The sequence below is a fragment of the Balaenoptera acutorostrata genome, chromosome 6 (assembly GCF_949987535.1).
Source record: "Balaenoptera acutorostrata chromosome 6, mBalAcu1.1, whole genome shotgun sequence".
Classification (NCBI taxonomy): domain Eukaryota; kingdom Metazoa; phylum Chordata; class Mammalia; order Artiodactyla; family Balaenopteridae; genus Balaenoptera; species Balaenoptera acutorostrata.
In genome coordinates, this window is record NC_080069.1 from 83,171,798 (window position 1) to 83,192,310 (window position 20,513).

Sequence of the window (20,513 nt, forward strand, 5' to 3'; positions counted from 1 at the left end):
TGAGGGATGATTTTTTTTTTTAATGAAGACTTACCTTTTGTGCTATAAGAGACAAAATTTCTTCCCAGTTCCAACCTTCCCATTGTTCCCTTCTTCTTTCTTAGACATTCTTACCTAAGTTTTTGATTCAGGTAATATCTTGTTTCTCTCAATGATAACAAAAACTTGAAATACGTATTATCCTTACAAAAGACTTCTACAGACAAGTTTATTGACCTACATGGAACATTTTAGAAAAACATTTTCTAGATGTTTACTGTAATGTGTATTTAATTTTCCAAATGATAGTTAACCCAGGATTTTACAACTAAGCCTATAATTTTGTTACCAAACGTAATAAAAAGCTTTTAAAACCCTTTAACAATCAGTGGTATAAGTTTCACATTCTCCTGAATATATAAATGTGGTATAATTCACTTCTACTGATAACGTTTGTATTGTTTCTAAGAGACCTTAACTTTTTATTTTCTGGAACATATTATCTTTAGTCACAAATAGTCTTTTTTTGTTGTTGATAAGAATGAATAGCAGGAGTAACATTTGTTAAACCAAATCTAATATGAAACTGACTCTTTCTTGTGAGTAAATTTGAATTTTGAAACAGTAAAACAATAAGGTTTAATATAAAGCAAAATAAATTTTTATGTTTATGATCTGCCAATTTCCCAGGAAAAGTTTTGTGGTGACTTTAGTTATATACCAGATACATTAAAATCACCAATGGACAACAACACATCTTTTATTTAGGTGCCATCCGAAAGTTTTAAAAATTTGTTGACTTAATATCACTGAACTGTCCACTTTAAAATGGTTAAAATGATAAATTTTCTGTTTTGTATATTTTACCACAATTTTAAAAAAACGTGTTGTTTGAAGATTTTTAGGTTTTATAAAGGTATTGTATTAGCATAAGAATGAAAAATTTAAAAGACCACCTCTAATCTCATTATCCTATCAAGCAATATTTACATTTTTATTTTCTCTTCCTGTTGTCTATAAACATAATTCCACATAGCTTAAATATAATTTGCCATTCTTATCTTTTCACATTAAATTTAAATTTTATGATTCATAGTTACACTTTTTAACATTGTATTCACAAGTTTTCATTGGTCAATTTTTTTAATTGGTGAAAAATTGGAAATAACCTAAAATAAACTATTGTAAACATCTTCATAAATACAGCTTTTTTTTTTTCTGCTTAAAGATGTATGTTTTTTGATTCTCCATTAATCAACTTGCTTGGACAGTAGTGTATTAAATAGAAGTTGTTAAGAGTGTTTATTAACTCAAAAAAAAAGCTTATGATTTGTCTGCCAGTTGTTATTTCAAGACAGTGATATTTTAATAATCAAATAGTACATACAAAGAAGATTTGTGGGCTTCCCTGGTGGCGCAGTGGTTGAGAGTCTGCCTGCCAATGCAGGGGACACGGGTTCGAGCCCTGGTCTGGGAAGATCCCACATGCTGCGGAGCAACTGGGCCCGTGAGCCACAATTACTGAGCCTGCGCGTCTGGAGCCTGTGCTCCGCAACAATAGAGGCCGCGATAGTGAGAGGCCCGCGCACCGCGATGAAGAGTGGTCCCCGCTTGCCGCAACTAGAGGAAGCCCTCGCACAGAAACGAAGACCCAACACAGCCATAAATAAATAAACAAATAATAAAAAATTAAAAAAAAAAAAAAGATTTGTGATATCACACTAATTACATATTATTATTAAAACTTTATATCATATGTAAAGCATTCTTAAAACAGCTAAGTTGACTTTTGCTATAATATTAGAAATAGAAATATATATAAATAAAACATGTATATGTAAAACATATTAGGAATTCTATAATATTAGTACCTGGTGGTATATAATAGGGCATCATGGAATGAGAATAAAACAATTAAAAATTTTTTTTTATTTAGCATGATTAAACAAAGTGGAAATGTAACTGAAGTATACAAGCTCATTGAGCTATTTTAAGAGTAATTTTATTTCTTGGGCTTTTTTTTTGTATTTGCCTCAGTTATTTGGAGACATAGAGGTAAGCCAAATCAGTGACTGGGTATATAGTTAGATCCAGGTGAGTATAGGGGTGAAATAATGGTGTGAATTGTGTCACATTTATATTGTAATTATGTATACCTAAAAAAAGATGGGAACTTTTATTAGAAATTTTTTTAATCTCCTAACAAGAAAAGTGTAATTTAAAAAAATTTTATTACAAGTATATTTGCATTAGTTTCTGAAAGTAAAGGAAGGGTATACACATACAAACCACATGCATATAAACTTTTTTTTTTGAGGGTAATTAAGTTAAACAAAATAGAATAGCACAAAATGAACTGAGCTCCTATATATTTTTTAGAGGCATATAAGTCACACAGGATCATGTGGTGATTATCAATAAGCTACACTCTGAAATATTTGTCCTGTATTACCACATGCACTCTATGTTACACTCCATCCTAATGCTGCTAAAATATAGTAGAAAGCAGCAGCATAGCACAGGGAGATCGGCTCGGTGCTTTGCGATGACCTAGAGGGGTGGGATAGGGAGGTTGGGAGGGAGGCTCAAGAGGGAGGGGATATGGGGACATGTGTATGCATATGGTTGATTTGCTTTGTTGTGCAACAGAAACTAACGCAGAATTGTGAAGCAGTTATACTCCAATGAAGATCTATTAAAATAAATAAATAAAATAACATAAAATATAGTAGATTTGAAGGATAAATATAACCATTTTAACCTACGATGTTTGTTTTCAGTAAATTCAAATTAAATATTTAAGTGTGAATTTTAATATATGGCTTGTTCTAAATAAAATATTAACACGTAGGTCTAGTTTTTGCTACCAAATATTTCATATAAAGATACTTGACTCTTTACTACTGAAATATAGGATAAGTCTCCACATTTCACTCTTTTATCCAGTGGGTTTCATTTGTTTTTTTGTGTGTTTTCTATATGAAATCAAATGAGCAGTGAATGTTGACAGACTTACAGGAGGGTAACATTGACTCACCTACCACCCAGCAACTTGTAGCCTTATAACTTTTATTGTTTTTACATAGAAAAATTAATCTTAAATTGAAATTTTGGTCTAATTCTAAAGATTCTGTTTGGCAGAAGTCATGGGTGTGTATCTGTGTTTATCCTGGAGATTCAGAAATGCCAAAGGTGTTCTAAGAGTCAATAAACTTGAGTGTTTCTGCATGATACATAAAATGTATCATTCTTTGGGATTTTTAAAAAATTTATTTTTGCATTTCTGCACATCTCAGTACTTTTGTTTTAGTTAAAATAACTTGTTACTGTAGAGAACTTATATTTTTTAAAAATGCTGGCTTATGTAAAACCTTTTTACAAAACGATCCTCTTTTTAATGGCCTTGGCATCATTGTCAAGTGCCTGTTTGATTCCTTTCAAAGTGTACACGTGTGACAGTTGCTCTGTAGACCTTTGGTGCATCTTGATTCCTTCTTATCATGCTTTGTCAAACAGGATTGGCCACAAAGAAACCTGTAAGTAATGGAAGGAAACACTCTGCTGGTAAAGAATGTTATGCTCCTGAACCTCTACCACCTGGTGTGTCTGGTTTCCTGCCGTGGCGTACTGCAGAACGTGCAAAAAGGAACAGGTAACGTGTTTGCATTCCCTGTCTTTTTCAGTTGTTCAGAATTCTTTATTTTGGAACTTCTATTATGTGGGTGGTCTCTGGTGCTTTCTATAGAGCAAAAAAGATAACTCACACATGGCTTCTGCCTAATGAGCCCTCTAAGGAAGAAAAACAAAAAAATAATTGGGAGTTTCAAGTTGTTTCTCAAGTGTCACAACAGAGGTAACCCGTGGGAGTCATGAGGAGACTAAAATTATCTCCAATTGTGCAGGTGAGAAAAGTTTCACTAAAGGCAGGTGTAGTTGAGCCAAGCCCTACAGCACAGAAGTAGGAATTTGGATATGTACGAATGGGAAAAAAGACATCTTAGGCATGGGAAATAGTTTAATGCAGAATGGATGAGAAATATGCATTAGACCTATTCTAAATCAACTGGCTTATTAACTCAGTAAATCAGCTTTAGTGAGTCAAACTAGCTTTAGCTGATTACTTATCCAGGGGATAGCTGTTCATAGTAATTTTTGTCATAGAACTGTAAATAAAATTGTTGAACTATAGCTTTAGGCTTGCTAAGTGAAATAGATTGCTCTAGATGATTTTCAGGTGACTTACTTGGTAGTATTTACGAAATTGGGGATTAACAATTGCTTAAGAAAACAAAGAGAATTGATTTTAAATAGTACTTGAAGTAGTTACTGTGTAAAATATCTGTTCAGTTGCTCATGTTAAATTGATGTTTATAATCCCCATTGGACAACCGACTACTTTTTTGCAAATGGTAGTGTGAATTGCTGTTGCATAAACTATAGTGTTGAATCCCCAGTCTTTGCACTTGAGTTTAACAACTCTGTGGTTTCCTATCTTCTTCCTGAGACACTTCATCTCAGGTCCATCCTTGTCACATGGAGTGGTAAATTAGAGAATGATTAATATCACCAGTTAAAGAAGTGAGACTGAAATCTCAACCATCCTGAACATAGGAACTGAATGTGCCTCTCAGCACTTCAGAGAGTTATCACCAAGCCAGTCGGCTAAATTCTGTTCAGTTTTCTCCGTAGCAGAGCCCTCCAGGTCCTTCTTTTGAGCTTATTTTTATACACAATTCTGTATGGATACTGTACATAATACTAAATAGTTGTATTAACTGGGTTTAACTGGTGATGTATTTACATCAAGATATAACTTTATTTTGTTGATATCTTTTTAGGGGTTTTCCATTCATCAAAGCTCGTGATGTATGTAATCAGTTGCAGGTATGTAGCTATCATATTTATAATGTATAGGGGGTTGAACTGGGAAAGGTGGATGGTCATTCTTTTTGCTTTTTAAACTGACAGAGCCTTACAAGAAGCATTTCCCTCTCTGAAATAAATCTATTTAAAACTTGTCTGGTCGCTCTCCCAATGCAACTGTGTAGTTGTGTGGATTTGGCACACAACTGGCAGCCTTGTGGTTATGTCTGTAAACAAGGAAGCCTGTTCTCCAGTCCGCAAATCAGCTGTTACCCAGTGAAACGAACTTGACTGCCATTTCTGACCCCTCACATGGAGCTGTCATACTCAAGAATGTTCATACGTTTTCAAGAAATGTTGTTTGCGGGCTATATGTACAAATTCCTGATCTTAAAGCCAATATAAAGCAACATATCCCAAACCTCTGCTCTCTCACCAAGGCCACACACATTCCCTCTCTTCTGGCCTCATGGCAAGCTAATACTGTCAGTATCAGATTCTCCTTCCCAGTGGTCTCGGGAGACTGCATAGTTGCTCTGTGAAAGGCAACACTGCTGAGATTGAGAGAAGACACCTTGGGTATCAGTCCTGCCCTTGCATGCCCAGAGGGAGGGGTATGCGCCTCGTTCTCCTGTTGGGATTTTCCTGTGCTGCAGGGTTTGCTGCTTGTTGTCAAAATGATGTCCTAGTGACTTGTCTTCTGCGTAGTTATATAATCCCAGCACACTCCTTTATGATCTGTAGACTTTTATGGGGTTGTGGCCAGGTCAGTTTTTAAATGTTTGGAAATGTCATATTGAACAACATTGCAGTGGCAGTGAAGCTTGACAGGAGAATTGTATTACTATTACACTAGTTTTGGCTTAAGGGTGATGAGAAGATGAAATTTTTGATGGGTCAGTTTTAGTTGTGTATGTGTACGTGATTTATTTTTTAAAATTCTAATGTTTATTATTCACAGCTTAGATATGTTGACTTTCTGATTATTCTTCTGATTCTTTATCAGTCCCCTTACTGATGAATTTTCCTCCGAAAAACTACATTTTCTTCCAGATTGTTTCTTTCTGATGGTGAAGAATAAATTTTTCATTTGCAGTATAAAGTTGATCTGAGAAAAAATGTTTACCTTGGCTCTTCACTTGGCTTCTGCGAAAGAAACTTAATAAAATAATATGGGCAATTCCCATTACTAATCCTAACCATGTACAACAGAGGTCTGTACAGTAACATAGCAAAAATAAGTTACTGTAATTTTACTTAGTCATTGCCTGTTTTAGACTAAGGAGCATTATTTATAAATAATGATACCTCAGATCACTTTTGTTAAATGTCCTCTAATATTTGGATATTTGGTATCTGGCTTGTGTTATCTCTTATACAATCTTGTCTTCTTTCTTTAAGCAATCAGAATTTCCTGTGACTGTGACAGTAGAGAGTCCTTCCTCCTCAGAAATCGAAGAGGTCGATGATTCCTCAGAAAGTATTCAGGAAGAGCCAGAGAAAATCAGTTTGAAACAAGAAGCATTGCAGGTACAAAGTTATCGCTTTAAAGCTCTAGAGAAGATTATTTTTCAAACGGAAGCCTGATTGCAACACTGCATAGCTTGTGTGAGGGTTCTGTTTTCCTCTCCCATCTGCATTGTATCCCCTTGAATGGTTCCTTAAGCTTAGACCAAGGTGAATGGTGGACATTTGAAGTCTAAGAAATAAAAATCAAAACATGTCATTAGTAATATATTTTTCTTTCCTTAGAACCTTAGGATATTAGATTTAGGGAGAACCTTAGTGATCATAAGATAAAGAAATTGAGTTCTGAATGAATATAGTCAGCTGATTCAGTGCTCTTGTTTTACAGATGAGAAAATTGGCAGTTCTAGTTAAACTCTCTTTTTATAAGAGGAAAATATGACCTCATTTTAAATAAAAGTAAAGTTGAAAAAAGTTTTAATGTTGATATTCTCCTTTCCTAAAATAAAAAATATCAAGAAGCTACATTATATTACCCAATAAACCTGATAACTAATGTCATTCCATACTTTTGTTTGTATGGACATAAAAGAAAAATTGATTTTCATAACAAATTTTTGAACCTCAAAAATAATACATTTATTTTATTTCAACTTTAATGCAGAGCTGAAAATTTCTAGTAAATAAGGGAACAACATTTGGGGGGACCTTGTCTTTGTGCTACAAAGTCCATGTTTAATTTTTAAAAATTATTTAATATGATTTTCTTTTCATATAGAACATGAAACTTGAGAGGTTTCAGAACTAATTATCCCATTATTGTAGGACTATGGAAATTACTATTTGATTTTCAAAAGAGAAAGTTAGATTTTTATTTTTTTAATTAAAATTAATGATAATATAGAGAAATTTTAAGAAAAGAACTTAGAAAATTATGAAATGTTAGAGTAAGCGTAATCTATAGTTCATTTAGAGTTACCCCCTTTCGTTTTATAAATGAGCACCTACAATTTGTAGCACGTAAGTGGTTTATTAGTAAGTTGCAGAGTACGACAAGACCCTAGAGCATCTAACCCGCGTTCCTTGTCATTTTAGATGTGTTGTATTCATTTCCTTCACGAGTAGACCAGGAGATTGTATTTCTAAAAGCAGTTATAGACCCTGGGGAAGACCAAGAAGTTTAACCACTGTGACCACAGAATAGCAGAGTCAGAATGCACTGAGAACCCTTTCAGCTCTTGTCTGTTTTGACAATACACTAAAATGATGGTATCAAAGTGTTTAAGTATATAAGCCCACAACAATCAAGAGATTTCAACATAGTTTTGAAAGACGGAAGACAAGTGGAAGAGTGTGAAACTGAAGCAGTAGAACAGAGGAAAACCATCACCTAGAATATGCACACGGACCACCTTCAGCTGAGGGGGAATCTGACCCCACCTGCAGAAGCAGCTCCATGCTCAGATGCACGTGTAAGGAGAGAGGGTGGAGTTAGTTAAAAGTGGACTGAAATAGGGGAGCTCATTGAAGGGTTGTGTTTGGAGGAGTGGACTCCCAGCCCCGCCCTCACGCTCCTGAAAAGAGATGATTTCATTTTGAAAACAGTGAAACTGGGGAGAACTAGGGCAGCTAGTGTGAGTTTTTACACCCTAGAAAAGAGTGTTTGGGGGGGATCCTATTACAGTTACTCCCCACTTCTTCCTGCATAAGAAGCCAATCAGTCGTTGACTTCAGGGAGCTTTCTGCGCTCATTCTTAAATAGAAAATAACTGTCATTTGCCTGATAGTTGAGTAAAGCTTACAACATGAGAGAGGGGGAAAAAGAGTGAAAACATATCCTGGTAGGACCAGGGACAATTTAGGGAACAAAATAATTTAATAAAAAACTCCTAATTAGTATCCTGAGAGAGGTTTAAAAAGAGCTAGCAACTATAAAATAAGACTAGGGTGTTAATTAAAAAGAGAATGGTCAGAAAGCAAAAGAGGTCTCTTGGAAATGAAAATATGGTTGCTGAAATAAATTCAGTAGGAATTAAAAAAATTTCTCAGTATATAAAAAAGTAAGACACAATGGAAAATGTGATAGAAATATGTTAGAGAGGCTGCATCTAGGAGATCCAACATGTTACTGTTAGAAACTCCAGACCCAGAAAAAAAATGGAGTGAAGCTGTCAGAGAGCAAGAAAATTCCCCACAGCTGAAAGTAAACATCAGGCCTCAGATTGAAAATAGCTGCAAGATGAACAAAAATAGACTCATACCTAGACACCCTTCATTGTGAAATTTTAAAATACTGAAAAAATAAAATAGAATAAACTACTGAGAGGATACATCCATTCCAGAGAGAAAAATACTGGTCACCTAAAAAAAAAAGTTAAAATCTGACTTAATCATAGTTGTCATCAACACCATGGATCCTGGAAGGCATTAGAAAGATACCTCCAAAGTTTTTCAGGCACATAATTTTCACCCTAAGGTTTTGTATCTAGCCAAACTATCAGTCATAAGTGGAGGCTGAATAAGATATTTTGTACATAAAGAAATTTGAAAAATTTACCTCCTGTGCTACACCTTAGGCTATTTATAGAAATAATCCAGCAAAATGAGGGAATAAACCAAGAAGGAAGGTAATAGGGGATTCAGTGCAAAGAGCAGCTAGTCTAGATTTGAGAGGCTTCTGTTGATTGTGTGATTGAGAGCTTAGAAACACCTTGAGACATATTGTACTTACTATGTATTAGGCACTGTTGGAAGGGAGGAGGGAGAGGAAGAGGAGAAGGAACTTGAACTCCAGAGAAGAAAAGGCTATACTGACATAAACATGAAGCAGACTAAACTATGGTTGATTTTTAACCTACCATTGGTGAGCAAGAGAAGAATCCACTTAGACTTGACACTATAGATGTCCCCCTTTTCAGTGACACACAGGGGTAATGACCACCTATCTAATTTGTTGTCCAAACCAGAACACTTTAATAGTGTAAGGAGGCGCTATAATGCTGTAACATCAGGACAACAGGTATAAACTGGAACAGCCCAAGGCAGCTTGGGGTATGTGGTCACCCTACACAAGGGCAGTGACACTGAAACAGTATAGAAGGAGGTATAGTCTATACACAGAGACACAGTACATCTGCAGTGGGCAATATTAATTTAATTGTAATAATGGAAATACTATCTTGATTTGCAGCTTTTATTGTCAACTTGCACATAATAATAAATAACTAACCTAAACTATACTTAGTATGTATTAGTATTAACTTGGTATGTATGTACTGAAATGTATTGTGTGCTAGTATGTACTTAGTATATATTATGCTCTAAGTGTTTTTGCATATATTAACTCATTTAATCCTCTGAATAGCCTTATGAGGTTGGTGCTAATATCATTCCCACTTTTCAGAAAAGAAGCTAAGACAGGGAAGGAACTTGCCCAGGCTGTACCTAATTTAGGGCTGGATTGAGGCTTTGAGTTTAGGCGCTCTGCCTGTTCTCTTAAACATTACTCCGTACTGACTCTCAAATAACGGAAGACTTAACTGCACATAGAACAGAATATAAATTTCAACTTTGACAACGTAAAAGCTAGGTTTGGAAGGTAGACAGGAGGTAGAAAAAAGGGAAGATGGTATGAATGTCCTCATTTTACAAAGCGTGACGTTGAGAGCGTTTATAGTGGATCAACAGTGTAGGTTTTTAAGTATATCACTACAAGTCAAAGAGATCATGAGCAATGGAGTAACTAATGATGACATAACTTTACTGAGCAGTGTGGACATAGGAAAGAGTGTAAAGGAACTAAACCCTTACTTAGTAAATTAGAAAGTGAACAGATAATGCCTCAAATTTAGTGAGAAAATAGTCATGTAAGAGTATTACTTGGAAATGGAGAAGAATTCAAAATAACAATAGTTGGACTTCCCTGGTGGCGCAGTGGTTAAGAATCCGCCTGCCAATGCAGGGGACACGGGTTTGAGCCCTGGTCCGGGAAGATCCCACATGCCGCGGAGCAGCGAAGCCCGTGCGCCACAACTACGGAGGCTGCGAACCACACCTACTGAAACCCGCGTGCCTAGAGCCTGTGCTTCACAACAAGAGAAGCCACCGCAATGAGAAGCCCACGCACCGCAACAAAGAGTAGCCCTCGCTCGCCGCAACTAGAGAAAGCCTGCAGGCAGCAATGAAGACCCAACACAGCCAAAAATAAATAAATAATAATTAAAAAATTTAAAAATAGCAATAGTTGACTTAAACCTCATAAAAAAGAAAATCCAAACAGCCAGTAAACACAGAAAAGCATACGACTTCATTAAGTAATAAGAGAAAAGTGAGTCAAAACCAGTGAAACTACATGCCAATCAGATTGACAAATACATAAAGTCTGGTAGTATCAAGTATTGTAGACCTGGAGTACTATGGGAATCTTCTACCCTGCTTATACTGGAGTATAAATCGACACAACTACTTTGGAAAGCATTTAGCACTCTCCATCAACTGAAGGTATATAAATACCCCGTGACCCAGCAGCCCTCACCCCCGCCCTGTATAAATGCACCAGAATAACCGGTACAGCAGGATTCGTGTGCATTATTTGCATTAGCACAAACTGAAAAAACCCCAAATGTCCATTAAGAGTCAAAAATTAAATAAATTATGTGTATTCGTACAGTGGGAAAACTATCAAGCAATAAAATTGAATGAACTAGAGCTACAGGCAGCAATGTGGATGAATTTTTTAAACCAATGTTGAGTGAAAGAAATAAGATAGAAAAGACTTCATATACTATGATCCTCTACATAAAGTTAGATGTTGACAAAACTAAACTCCTTTGTTAGGGATGCATGCTGGTTAAAGGAAATGATTGTCGAGAAATGAGGATGGTGTTCAACCGGGAAGAGGGAAGGAGCTTGTGATGAGAAAAGGATATGGGGGGTTTCTGAGATGCTGACAAGTATCAATACTTTCAGATTTGAGTAGTGGTTATGTAAGTATTCTCTTTTTATTTGTCACATTGACAGTTTTTTTCTGTGCGCTTCTCAGTACGCATATCGTATTTTACAGTTAAAAACCTGCTTGAAGAATCGGTCGCTTCTTGAGTGCTGGATGTGCGAGTGGGATGAGACTATTTCATTTTAAGCCCTTCACTACTGTTTGCGTTCACATGTTCATTCATTTAGCATTAATTGAACATATGCTGTGTACCAAGCACTCTTCTAATTTTATATGTATTTTAACTCATGTAATCCCCACAAGAGCTCTGTGATATGGGAGCTTATCTCCATTTTATGGATGAGGAAATTGAGACCTAGAGTTACAGAACTTGTCCAAGGTTATATAGCTAATAGGTAGGGCCAGGCCCATTTGCCTCAGAGAATCTGAATTTTTATTGAATTTAATCTGAATATAATCTAAAAGAGAATTTAATTACTAATTATAAGCAAAAAAATTGCACATTAAAGAAGATGACAAGTTTTCATCTATCCAGTTAGAGAAAAACATATAGTCTATCTTTCACACACATACATCTTGTATTGGCAGGGATTTTCCTTATTAAGCAATTATTTATTGACCGTCTACTTTGTGCTAGGCACAGGTGCTGGGGATAAACACTTAATAAAATACACCCCTTTCTTCAAATAACTTGCCCTTTAAGTGAGGAAGTAAGCCAACAGTTATAGTAGAGGTTATATACCAAGTGATACATCGCTGATGGCAGTATAAAATCTTAGAAATCTTTTGGAAAGAAGTTTGGAGATAGGTACCTCAGAGCCTTAAAAATGTTCATTTGCTTTGATCTCAAACTCATTTTTATGGATTTATTGCAAGATCGTCATTCTCAATATGGAAAAAGCCTTCATGCATAAAAACGGTTATTTTGTCTTATAATATTGAAAAGTTGGAGAGAATTTAAATGTGTAAAATGGTTAACCAGTAAACCCACTCAGTGGAATATTTTGTAGCCCACAAAAAAAAATCAGGGTTATGAATCCCCTGATTATATGAGCAATGATTGGTTTCAATGTTAAATGGAAAAAAGTTGAACATAAAATTTGATATCCAATATGATGGGAGCTTTGTCCCAGAAAAATCACCCTAGCCAGTGTACAGGAGGGAGGAAGGAGAGCAGATGACAGGAAGGAAAATTATTCCAAAGCCTTATCATTAGTCTTATTTAAGTAATAGAATATCAAGCAATTTTACTTTCTAACTTTTTTGGTTCCATATTTCCATGTAAGGGACATGAATTATTAATACTTTGTAGGAGGAGGGTACACTTTTTCACAGAAATTTAACACTGTGTTCTAATTCCCTCCACTAGAGGGAGAAACTATTTCATGTAATTGCACTTTGATGTGCTATTTAGAACCAGTCAGGAATTTTTAGTCTACTTTCCTCTGACTGTGGTGAGGTTTTTTTTGTTTGTTTGCTTATATGTTTAGAATTTCTTTGAAATCAGTTTTAGAAGATTTATTAAACCATTATATTAAAAGCAGAGGAATTTTGCAATTTTTTTCCCTTTTTCCCCATTGAAAACTTGGCTGGCTTTAGTAATGAAACATTAAAGAATTTGAAGTTATTAGACTGTCAATTTTTTAAGTATGTTCTAAATATAAAAATATATGTTCATTGAGCAAATTTTTGAAAACAGTGAACAACTTATTGAAGGAAATAAAAGCCACCTCTGCATGTACACACACCTAATCTGCTCTTTTGTCTTAAAAAAGTATCAAAAATATTTTGTCATGTCACTAAATACTCTTCTACATTAGAGAATTTGATTAAGCTTATGCACCATCTCCCAGGAAGAACGCACAGGTATATTTTGAATGTAGAACTCCTGAAGCCCATTCTTTAACTCTGGTTGAGACCTCTTGTCATTCTTTTCTTAGTGGCTTCATAGCACATTCCTTCATACAGTGAGCTACTTTTATTTAAACCAATCCCAATTTGGAGGCTCTTAGCTTTCTGCTAGGGTTTGGTTATAAACAATCTTATGACATCATGTTGGTACATAAATCTTTGCCCACATCTTTGATTTCCTTAGGGTAAACTCCTGATGTAGGATTGTTGTTAGGTACCAAAATCTACTCTCCAGAAAGTGATACGAGTTCCTCTCCCAATGATGGCATATAAGAGAGTTCCTCATTCTTAAAGTGATTGTTCAAAGCAGTTTCATAAGTATAGGTATTCTGTTTGTTTATCGCTGCATAAGAAACCACCCCAAAACCGTGGCTTAAAACAATGACAGTCATTTATTTTGTTCACGAACCTGGAGGTTGAGTAGAATATTAATTCTTTTACTACACACCTACTGACTGAAAACAATACCTATTTTACTAGCTCACAGTTCTGTAGGTCAGAAGTCCAGGCACAGCGTGACTGGGTTTCCTGCTCAGATACACACGGGAACATGTGGGTTCCCTCCTGAGAGTGTTAAAGCACGTGAAATTTAAGTGTAAGACATTGAGCCCCAAACGTTGGATGTTCACCATAGTTTGTGTGGGTCACAGAGCTGAAATCAAGATGTCAGTCTGGCTGTGTTAACATCCAGAGGCTCTGGGAAAGAATGCCTCCAAGCTTCTTTGGCTTGTTGGCATAATTCAGATTCTGCAGTTGCAGGACAGAGGTCCCCATTTCCTTGCTGGCTGTCAGTCGGGGGACAGTCTCAGCTCCTAGAGGCTTCTCGCTTGCCTTCCCTGCTGCAACACTGGACTTCTTCAGAGCCAGGAATGGAGAGTCTCCCTCTTGTCCCTTTTGTACTTCAATTTAGGAAGAGTTCAGGTCCTTTTCATGGGGTGCCTGAGTAGGTCACATCCACCTAGAATAATCTCCCTTTCTTAAAAAATCAACTGATTTTGAACCTTAGTTACATCTGCAAAATCCCTTCACTCCAGCACCTAGATTTAGGGTTTGATTGGATGAGTGGAAGGTTTGTGTACTTCAGGAAGTAGGAGTCTTAGGGGCTCTTTTAGAATTCTGCCTGTTGCAAGCAGTGTCCCCACTTCAGGGACCTAAGTGTCTTAGTCCTTAAAACTCAAAAGAGAGTTTATCAGTGTTCATTTTATTTTATTGACCTTGGTGATGGGAAGACTACCACCTCCGTGAACAGGAATGGCACCCAGCTTCCTGAGTTCCCAGTGTGGCTCTGCTACTTAGTGGTGTGACCTTGGCTGTGCTGCTCTACTTACTCTACTTCTCTGCCTCTGTTTTCCTCATCTGTAAAATAACATGGAGTTAGTGATCGTTCTTCCCTCGTAGGGTTTTATGGGGTTTTTTTAAAATAAATTTATTTATTTTTGGCTGTGTTGGGTCTTCGTGGCTGCTCGCGGGCTTTCTCTAATTGCGTCGAGCGGGGGCTACTCTTTGTTGCGGTGCACAGGCTTCTCACTGCGGTGGCTTCTCTTGTTGTGGATCACGGGCTCTAGGCACATGGGCTCAGTAGTTGTGGTACATGGGCTCTAGAGCGTAGGCTCAGTAGTCGTGGCACACGGGCTTAGTTGCTCCGCAGCATGTGGGATCTTCCCGGACCAGGGCTCGAACCCTTGTCCCCTGCACTGGCAGGCGGATTCTTAACCACTGCGCCACCAGGGAAGCCCCCCTTACGGTTTTGATGATTAGATTACTTAATGCCCAGAGAACTCCAGGAACAGTGCTTGACTGTAAATTGGTTTAAAAGTGATTACTTTTTAAAAAAATGCTTTTGAATCTGCAATTACACAATTCAGGTATGTTAAGCATGTTCATTAATAGGATTTCCTACTATAAAGAGACCCACAAATAAAACTAGAATTTTTCTTTCTTGGTCTGAACTTTTATTTCTGACTTACTATGTTATACGCATATGGCTTGTATGGTGGGCTGCCACAAATTTATGTTGGAAAGTGGAATTTAAATAAATCTTTACTATGCTAATTTGATATATTTTGATAATTCATTTCACTAGCATGGTATGATATTACCAGTAGCAGACTAAAATCTGAGTTCACTTCTGGCTCTGCCCCTAAATCCTGATGAGACCTATAGCTGGAAAGGCTTTTGGATATTATACTATGAATTATTATAATATTTACTCTGTTTGTGTAGGAAAAACTGGAGGAGTGCCTAAAGCAGTTAAAGGAGGAAAGAGTAATAAGACTTAAGGCTGATAAACGAGTCAGTGAGGTAAACATGTTTCTTCTTATACTTTTGAGAGTGTTTTGGTTTTATTTTGATTAGATTTTAAGCCATATACACATAGTTTGTAAACTTTAAAACTGTAATATGTTGCAAATTGGTTGTATCATATGGACTTTTGCATTTACTGGTATTTAGTGATCATATGATCTATATTCCAGAAAGCATATTTTTAAAAATGTGAAAATCTGGTTTTGTGTGTGTGTGTGTGTGTGCTTTTATATGACATTAGCTTATTTTCTGTTCATGATTCTTTGATTTAAGAAAGCACTTTTTGTGCATATACTGTATATACAGTAACATAAAAACATGATGAGACTCTCCTGGCAATGAATTAGGAAAGTGAATCATTTAAATAAATTTAAGATATTGGAAAACTTCTAAGAATGCAATGAGAGATAAAAATATATACTTTGATAATTATATTAGGTAATGTGCATGAAAGCAGGGCATAATCTAAAAAGTTCTATATAAATATAATTTATCACAGGGTGAATGTAGAGAGGAATTTTTGAAAGTGCATCCATTGGATTGGCAGACACTCATTCAATAAATGTCGAGCACCTGCTTATATAAGGCAAAAGGGGCATCATGAACATAATGGCCTTTCTGAGAAATACTAGAGTTGAGCTTATAGGGGGTTTTAAGTGCATAGATGATGAGCGGAAGGGGAAGAGTGCACGGCAGTGAATATTTTCAAGAAACCAAAGAAAATATTGGTGATTGTACATTTAATAAATTCGGTTGGGTATGATTTAGCACTTTTAAACGTAAGCATTAGATATTTTGCTCACTAAAGTTAATTCTTAACATTCAGCAGAGTTGTAATATGTTTTGTCCAAATCACATTCTATATTTCATTTTCTAATTTAAGGGAAACTTAAAGCAGGTAATTTTCTAATGTGGAATGAGGCTCCAATATGATTTTAACCAGTTAGAAATGTGATCTTTTGTGAAAGATCATTATTAAAATGATAACTTTGGTTTATTTATATACTACCTAAGTGTTATATAAGAAACTTTGTTTCATGCCTGTGGGTTTTGGTTATTATGTGATGTGGTCTCTGTCTTTACTGGTGGAGAGTTAGGTTAATTACAGATTAATTACATTTTGAGTGTTTTAGTTTTGTTCCTTGAAACTAGAGGACTACTTTTGATGACAATGAGAAAAAATCATGTCAGACATTTTCAGTTTTCTTTTATAGCTGGAACATGAAAACGCCCAGTTAAGAAATATAAATTTCTCTTTGTCTGAAGCCCTTCATGCACACTCATTGACAAGCATGATCCTGGACGATGAAGGTGTTTTGGGCAGCATTGAGAATTCTTTTCAGAAGTTCCATGCTTTCTTGGATCTCCTTAAAGATGCTGGGTTAGTTCATTCCTCTTCATGGCGTTCTTCTCTTTGTGACTATAATGGTAGTTTGCTGAGGAACTGGAGCAGTTTTCATCACTTCCATGGGCATATTTAGCCAAATTTAGTGCAATTATAGGTAATATAGTTGACTTTTTAAAATGAGGAATTAAATTTTTTAAGAAATGCAAATAAGGGAGCCTGCTTTGGTAGAGTGGGGAGCCCATTATAGAAGAGTAACCTGTAGACAGAGTAATTAGTAGGTATAGTTTTTTCTAAAGACTAAATTGAAGGCAATTTTCATTGAAAATATTCGGGAATGCATAAGAGTTTTCCTATCTTTCACTTATTTGCTTGTTTGATAAGTTTAAATTAAAGTTATTTTTGTCTTAGACATAAAAATTACTATTAATCTGCAGGGAAGATATAGGTCAGTGGTTCTCAACTGGGAGCAATTTTGCTGAAAGAGGGAAGTGGAGATTGATAGTTGATGGAGTGGTGTTTTGCCAGTGAATGAATTGGTGTTGGGCAGGAAGGAACAAACACATTCTTGGAAACTGCAGGAAAGGTGGTAAAGAAGTGTGGGAATGGAGGTGTGACAGGCAGTGGACGAGGTGTGTGGTAGATGTTGAAGCTGCTAGTGAGACAGTGTTTAAAATGGAGCGGTAATAGGTAAGGAGATGGGATGTGTCCTAGAAGATGAATCTGGAAAGGGCTAAGAATTTGGGGGAGAGAGAGGCTTGTAGTCAGGGGTAGGATGTTGGCTTTTAAGATTTTAGAAGTATTTCATGATTGTAGGTCTGGGGAAATCTAAACTGCTCTTATGTGATTATAATAACCTTATCTTTTCTCCTTTCCTCCTCTGGTCCAGGCTTGGTCAGCTGGCCACAATGGCTGGTATAGATCAGTCAGATTTTCATTTACTAGGTCGTCCCCAGATGAATTCTACTGTTAGTAGTCCACCTAAAGAAGAAAAGAAGGCACTTGAAGAAGAAAAATCAGAATCAAAGCAGAATGCCTTAGGACAAATGCAAAATATCCAAGTAAGTGGACAGAACAGCACTTAATGATTCTAAGAGTGATCAGCAAAAAGGAAATGACCAAGTCAGAGAGAAAATAATAATGGTCAGTCTCTAATAGTTCACATGCTCGGGAGCTAGAAGACTGTGGAGTCCTCTCCAAATCTGAGATTAGTAAATGTGGGCCCATTTCATGATACTGTATTGTTGTATATAAGAAAACTGGAAGTTCTTTAGAAAATTTATGAGTTAAAGCAAACTATCCTTAATGAAGAAAGAAAACATTAGAGAAAATATTCCAGATTTTAAATTGTATAAATGTCTATTCTATTCATATTTTATCTAGGTTTCTATTTGTATGCAGTCAGCTTACAATGAAGGAACACTAATGAAGGTACACGTACTGATATAGATAATTTTTAAAATAAGTAATCCAGACATAGCTAATAGGTAACATATTATAGTGACTCACCTGGTCATGGGAATGGGAGGGGAAACCTGTCAGCTTTTCCTCTAGCCTTACTTGGAGCCCCCTTCGCCCACCTCAGCCAATCTCAGACTAGTCTTGGGAACTGACAGCTTGAGAACACAGTCTTGTCACAAACTATATACTGTTTACATGTGCCTGGAGGATAGAAAAGAAATTAAGTTTCTTACAGAATAGGGTTTTATTTTTAGCGAGGGAAAGGAAATGGGTAATAACTACCCCAATCACCAAAGTCTGAAAATGTAGCGGACATAGTCTTGGATATATCTAGGTTAAGTTGAGAATTACTTGGCAAGATATAATTAGAAAGAAACTGGCTCTGAAATCTTCTGAATAATCAATTGACTATCTTAATAATAATATCGCAGAGTAACATTGAAGTCTTGAACTCTACTTTTTGATGGTTGGCTTTGTTCATCACTGAATTTTTGTCTTGTCTTTTGTTTTTCCTTCCAGTTTCAGAAAATTACAGGTGATGCTAGGATTCCTTTGTCTCTCGACTCCTTCCAGGTCCCAGTCTCTACTCAGGAGGCCTTAGAAACTTCCAAAGATAACCTGGGGTTTACAGTCACAGAGCAGCGACAGGAGTCTTTTGAAGATTTCATTGCTAGAACATGTCCTCCTTCAGTAGATGTCATTTCTGGAACTGGAAGTCAAAGAAAAGAAGAGGAATTATCTAGAAATAGCAGGTCTTCTTCAGAGAAAATGACCAAAGCAGGTGAATATACCAAAAAATACTCTGCTAAGAAACAACCTGGGGAGGACCTGCATTCCTGCTCTGACTCACCTGTAAAGCAGAAAAGCCAAGGAATTGGGCAAAATAATTCTTTGGTTAATAAACCAATTAAAAGTGAGTCTTCGAAAAAACACATTTCTGTTAAGAAAGAGAGTAGAATAGTGACTGTTTCATCAAAGACAACTAAAAGTAAACTCAGTCTACTAGAACATTCTGAAAGTGATACTCTTGGATCTGATTTTGAATTTCAAGAAAGCATCCATACTCTATCACGCCTAACATAAGTCTAAATCTTTTAAAATTATGTTTTTGCCTTCAAATTTTAATAAATTACTTATGTTTTTAGTATAGCACATGGTGTTTTAAAATACTTGACTGGAGGCCATTAGAGAAAAATTTATCTATACTTTTTTATTATAATGAAAGTTTTGGTGTATTTTTCCTTGTGACACTTTGCACCATTCCTCAGCTAGTGTTTACTGAGGGCTTCATATGTACAGTACTTTTCTGGGTGCTATTGCTTTCAGCAGTGAACAAAAAAAAGCCTTTACTCTCCTGGAACTAACACTCTGGTGGGAGAAAACATAAACAACAAAGCAGGGTAAGGGGTAAAAAGAGATGGGAATAATAAATGGAATAGTTTTACCATTTGGCTAAATGTCAAACTATTATAAATCATATGACCAGAAGCCATTAATGTATTTTAATTCACAATAACCAGAGAGCATCAAACATTTACCGAGGTACTTAACCGTGTTTATGGATTACAGCAACGCTATGAGGTAGGGAACTATTACCATCCCCATTTTATAGATGAGGAGTCTGAGGAGACATTATGTGAGCTGCCCAAAATTACACAGCTATAAGTAAGTGGTTAGCTGGGATTTGACCACAACCCATGCTCTTTTTTTTTAATGTATGGACTTTATTATGTTTCATTTGTTTCTGATTTATGTGATTTTTTTTAAAAAGATTTTTTTTTGATGTCGACCATTTTTAAAGTCTTTATTGAATTTGTTACAGTATTGCTTCTGTTTTATGTTTTGGTTTTTTGGCTGCGAGGCATGTGGGATCTTAGCTCCCCGACCAGGGATCGAACCCTCACCCCCTGCATTGGAAGGCGAAGTCTTAACCGCTGGACCACCAGGGAAGTCCCCCTTATGTGATTATTTTTGGGACAATTTTTTAAAATTTTAGTTTTTATTGACGTACAGTTGAATTACAGTGTTGTGTTAATCACTGCTGTACAGGAAAGTGACTCAGTTATACATTTATATACATTCTTTTTCACATTCTTTTCCATTACGGTTTATCACAGGATATTGAATATAGTTCCCTGTGCTATACAGTAGGACCTTTCTGGTTTTTTAAAATGCATTCACTTTTTTTTTAATAAATGTATTTATTTTTTATTTTTGGCTGCGTTGGGTCTT

General features: G+C 36.0%; 1 protein-coding gene across 8 annotated transcripts in view; it reads left to right on the top strand.

Annotated features, from left to right (window-relative positions):
• CEP78 (centrosomal protein 78) overlaps positions 1-20,513 on the top strand; it is a 56,167-nt gene that overhangs the window by 11,980 nt on the left and 23,674 nt on the right. For 4 of the 8 annotated variants that reach the window (XM_057547792.1, XM_057547787.1, XM_057547790.1 and 1 more), the window contains 8 exons: positions 3,496-3,631; positions 4,818-4,863; positions 6,244-6,372; positions 15,395-15,472; positions 16,690-16,856; positions 17,710-17,881; positions 18,204-18,251; positions 18,801-19,433. In XM_057547792.1, coding sequence (XP_057403775.1) covers positions 3,496-3,631; positions 4,818-4,863; positions 6,244-6,372; positions 15,395-15,472; positions 16,690-16,856; positions 17,710-17,881; positions 18,204-18,251; positions 18,801-19,364 — 1,340 coding nt within the window. In that variant the 3' untranslated portion in view covers positions 19,365-19,433. Of the gene's footprint in view, positions 1-3,495; positions 3,632-4,817; positions 4,864-6,243; positions 6,373-15,394; positions 15,473-16,689; positions 16,857-17,709; positions 17,882-18,203; positions 18,252-18,800; positions 19,434-20,513 lie in introns of those variants that run through there. The other 4 variants (XR_009008546.1, XM_057547791.1, XM_057547788.1 and 1 more) reach the window with 3 other exon arrangements.